This window comes from Juglans regia, chromosome 16, assembly GCF_001411555.2.
Source record: "Juglans regia cultivar Chandler chromosome 16, Walnut 2.0, whole genome shotgun sequence".
Lineage (NCBI taxonomy): Eukaryota > Viridiplantae > Streptophyta > Magnoliopsida > Fagales > Juglandaceae > Juglans > Juglans regia.
Genome location: NC_049916.1, coordinates 20,416,507 through 20,420,857, shown reverse-complemented (window position 1 = coordinate 20,420,857; position 4,351 = coordinate 20,416,507). Strand labels below are relative to the sequence as shown.

Below are 4,351 nucleotides of genomic sequence, written 5' to 3'. Positions count from 1 at the left end.
AATTTAAAATATTATTAAAAAACACTTCCTTAATCAAAAAATAAAAAAAAAATTATTAAATATTAATTTTTATTCTACTTTGTAATTAAGAAAATATTTTTAAATAATATTATAATTTTTATTTTATTTTTTAAAATATTTAAAATTATTAAAAATATCTATATAAAAATAAATTAAAAAAAATAAACATAAAAAAATGCTACCGGCCGCAGCGGAGCCCCAGCGGGGCACGTAGCATTTTCTAAAAAATAAAGGAGCTTACGTACTGTATGTACACGTGGCGAAGTGACAGTAGCTGCGGGAAGTAAAAAAGTGTGCGGAGGGTTTAGCCGTCATTTCACTGCTACCTCCATAGACAGTTAGTCCAATCAGCTTTTAGCATGTCCGTAACGAAGACAAATGGAAAAACATGTAGAAGAGGTTAAAGGAAGGAAGAAATGAAGGGACATTAGCGTTGACTTTTTAAATTTTTTTGCTGAACTTTGAGAATCTGCAGAAGCAAAAACCAAATACAGATTGATAGATAGACGCAATAGCCAAAGAAACACACAGAGAGGCGAGAGCCAACGAGATTTTGACTTTTCTGTTTGCTGAAACAAATGGCTCAGAACGAACACTCGGCGCCGCCGGCTTCTGCAACAGTGCCTTCGGTATTGGAACCTTCCAAATCGACGGTTCCTTCTTCTTCTTCTTCTTCTTCTCTTTCTTCTCTCCCTACCATCACTCTCCCACCGCGTTCCTCCTTTGATACGATCTTCAACGGTGGCGGTGGTGGGCCGGGGCTTGCTGGGCTCGACTTCAGCCCAGGACCCATGACCCTCGTCTCCAGTTTCTTCTCCGACACCGACGACTGCAGGTCCTTCTCTCAGCTCCTCGCCGGTGCCATGGCACCTCCTGCGGATATTCCCTCCCGCCGCCTCCCCAGCGTCCCCGCGCCGGAGGAATCAAATTCCCGCGCGCGAGATGACGATTTTAGGTTCGGCCAGAATCGACCTCCGGGTTTGGCGTTTTCTCAGCCGCCGATTTTTACTGTTCCTCCGGGGACGAGCTCCGCCGGCTTTCTAGACTCGCCGGGGCTGTTCTCTCCGGGTCAGGTGATTCTTGGTGTTTTTTATATGTGCGGCGGAACTTGCATGTGTAGCTATCAGTCTTGTCTTGGGTTTTTATCGGAAGACGTGGTTCCTTCGGTTTTGGTTTTGCACGACAATTTATGTTTTCTTTTGTTGTCGACAGACATAACTTTGAGAAGTTGAATTTCATTTGCATCTTAATGCGTAAAAATTATGCTTATTTTTGCGAAACAGAGCATGCAGCAGGACAGTGAACAGAGATGGAAGCAGGGTCAATCTTATTTTTATTCCCGGTTTTGAAAATAATAATAATAATGGAAAATTAATGACGGGGTGGATAATTCGAGAAACCTTGGATCGATCTGTGATAGAAAAAAAAAATTCTCAGTTACTGTTATATATATATATATATGATATGCATGTGTCATGTACATATTAAATATGGATATGGCGGGTATTGAATCCAAAATCTTAATTTATTTGTGTTGCTGTCTTGTTTTTGTTGTGAATGAAACGTGTAGGGACCCTTTGGAACGACACAACAGCAGGCTCTGGCACAGGTCGCATCTCAGATTGCACAAATCCAATCCCATTTGCGTATCCAATCAGATTATTCATCTTCATTATCAACTGCAACTACTACATCATTATCAACACAGCTTCCACCCTTTACTACTGATACAACTGCTCATCAGCAGGCGCCACCTTCAATACCTGACTCTGATGTTACAGTAAATGAATCTTCTGATTTCTCCCAACCTTGTTCATTTGTTGTTGATAAGGTTGACGAGGATGGCTACAACTGGCGGAAATATGGGCAGAAACAGGTGAAAGGTAGTGAATTTCCTCGAAGCTATTACAAATGCACCCATCCAAAGTGTCCTGTCAAGAAAAAGGTTGAGCGCTCTCTTGATGGCCAAATCACCGAGATCATTTACAAGGGCCAGCACAACCATCAACTGCCCCAAAACAATAAGCGAGGAAAGGACACTGGAAATTCTATGGCTCCTTATTCAATGTCTAAGAAAGATCACGAATCTAGCCAAGCTACACCTGAACACTTGTTTGGGACAAGTGACAACGAGGAAGTGGGTGATGCTGAAACTGGAGTAGATGAAAAAGATGAAGATGAACCTGACCCAAAGAGACGGTATATGTACTTTTTGTTATCTAAATATTGATCAGCTCATGACTAAGGGGTGATTATTAGTTAGTTTTGTTTTGAGTACTAACCGATCTCTTTTTGTTGTGTAGAAGTACAGAGTTCAAGGTTTCAGAGCCAGCCATTTCACACAGGACTCTTGCAGAGCCTAGAATCGTGGTGCAGACAACTAGTGAAGTGGATCTTTTGGATGACGGATATAGATGGAGAAAATATGGACAGAAGGTTGTAAAAGGCAACCCTTATCCAAGGTAAGTACTACTTTTTTTATTTATCTTTTGAGTTTTGATCCCATTGGCCAATGTGTTTATTTGTAGCTCATCAAAACTATATCCACACAGTTATCTCTCAACAGAAGTTCCACCGTTTTTGTAAAAGCCATTTACTGAAAGAGGTTGATAATATAGATATAAAAGTTTTAAAGGATAAGGGTTGAAACTTGCTCAAACCTTCATTTAAATCCTTAACTACCTGAGACTTCAGAATCCTCTCAAGAAAGTGGTTGTGCATGTGGTAATTCCAAAATCTGTTATAGGTTTATAAAGTAAAGAAATTTTATTAGGGGCCTTTAGTTGTTGAATTGCTACTGCTACTCTCGGTACAAGTAGTAGGCAACAAGCTTCTAAATTCCTGGGAGTTCCATGCCTAGTTTCCCAGTCAATTGTATACATTGTGCATTTAAAAAGAAGCCATTGTTGATCTGTCCTCAAAGGTATAGGGTTTATCCTTGGGTGTCTCTAGTATAGGTCTATGATGAATGATCAGCCCTTCCATGTAGTGGGAGGATGAATGGATTCAAGATGGATAGATTCATTGTCTTTACCACATATGTACGTAACAGTGCATCTTTTTCATCGACTCTTATCATTCCGCTCTTTAATTCTCCATCATCTCTACCATATTTTGTCATATGAGAACCATTATGTGACCACCTTCATGGTTGTTTTGTGTCTATCAGCCTGATTTCTCTATGTTTTTTTTAACAACAATACCTCATTTACCTTGATGGGTAGGAAAAATAATGTTTTGGAATTTTTTGTTCCAAGAGAACTTTTCATTTGGCTTTTTGAATTAATTTGCAGTGAAATCTATTTCCATTATACCTCATTAATCTATTCCACAAGTTCCTCATTATTTCTGATCCGCAGGAGCTATTATAAATGCACAACCCCAGGATGCAATGTCCGTAAGCACGTCGAGAGGGCTTCAACAGATCCTAAAGCTGTTATTACAACATATGAGGGAAAACATAATCATGACGTACCAGTTGCTAAAACTAGCAGCCATAACACAGTGAAAAACATAGCATCACAGCAAAAACCAAACAATGCAGTAGCTGAGAAGCATGCCTTAACAAACATGATGAATCTTGGGAACAATAATCAACAATCTGTTGCTCGTTTACGATTAAAAGAAGAGCAGATAGCATAGTTTCTCGGTTGTGAATCTGAAGGCCAGTTGGTAACCAATAGCATGATGATCATTAGATCCGTTTCTGGCCATAGGTGACAGTCGGCAGGAGAGGCTCCGGCATCAGTATGTAAGGGCGAAGTCATCTCGAGTGTATCCAACCGCCATATACAGTAGAATGGAAATTAATGAAAAGAAGATGGAGAAGTCAGTTGAAGACAGGTTGCTTGGATTAAGACTCTGATTCTTGTTGTATGTAAACTAGTGTAAGAAGCAATATTTCATTAGATTCTCTGCATTCTTTTGTACATGGAAATATGAGTGTTTTAGATTTAAAGTTACAGTATTTATATGCTGGTGTGTAATGATACCATTTATTATAGAATTCATTACAGTTCTAAAAAAAGAGTCAAAATACAAAAACCTTTTTATGCTATATAGTTGCTTAGCTGTTGTATTTGTTATTCTTGCCCAAATACTAGGCTCAAGAAGATCCCATGGAGTCATTGACAGGTATTTGGGCACGATTTGCAAAATCAATATTTTAAATTTCGTTTGATTACACAAATTATCTCATTTAATTATTATAATTTTTTTAAATTTTTACATAAAATATAATAAATAATTTAATTTTTTTAAATTTTAAAATAAAAATTATATTTTAATAATATTTTATTTTATTTTTAACTTTTATATCATTTTATCTCAT

At 38.0% G+C, this 4,351-nt stretch overlaps 1 protein-coding gene across 1 annotated transcript; it reads left to right on the top strand.

The window, feature by feature from the left end:
• The first annotated feature begins 429 nt into the window (after nt 1–429).
• Nucleotides 430–4,065, top strand: LOC109003230 (probable WRKY transcription factor 4). Its single transcript, XM_018981282.2, has 4 exons — nt 430–1,094; nt 1,592–2,220; nt 2,325–2,483; nt 3,381–4,065. The coding sequence occupies exons 1-4, from the start codon at nt 600–602 to the stop codon at nt 3,661–3,663; spliced, it is 1,566 nt and encodes a 521-aa protein (XP_018836827.1). The 5' UTR covers nt 430–599; the 3' UTR covers nt 3,664–4,065.
• Nucleotides 4,066–4,351: the final 286 nt, after the last annotated feature.

Excerpts from the sequence above, each read along its gene's own strand:
- LOC109003230 (XM_018981282.2), top strand. The coding sequence starts at position 600 with ATGGCTCAGAACGAACACTCGGCGCCGCCGGCTTCTGCAACAGTGCCT. Across the intron at positions 2,221-2,324 it reads GAACCTGACCCAAAGAGACG|AAGTACAGAGTTCAAGGTTT; the intron begins GTATATGTACTT and ends TTTGTTGTGTAG. Across the intron at positions 2,484-3,380 it reads AAAGGCAACCCTTATCCAAG|GAGCTATTATAAATGCACAA; the intron begins GTAAGTACTACT and ends TCTGATCCGCAG.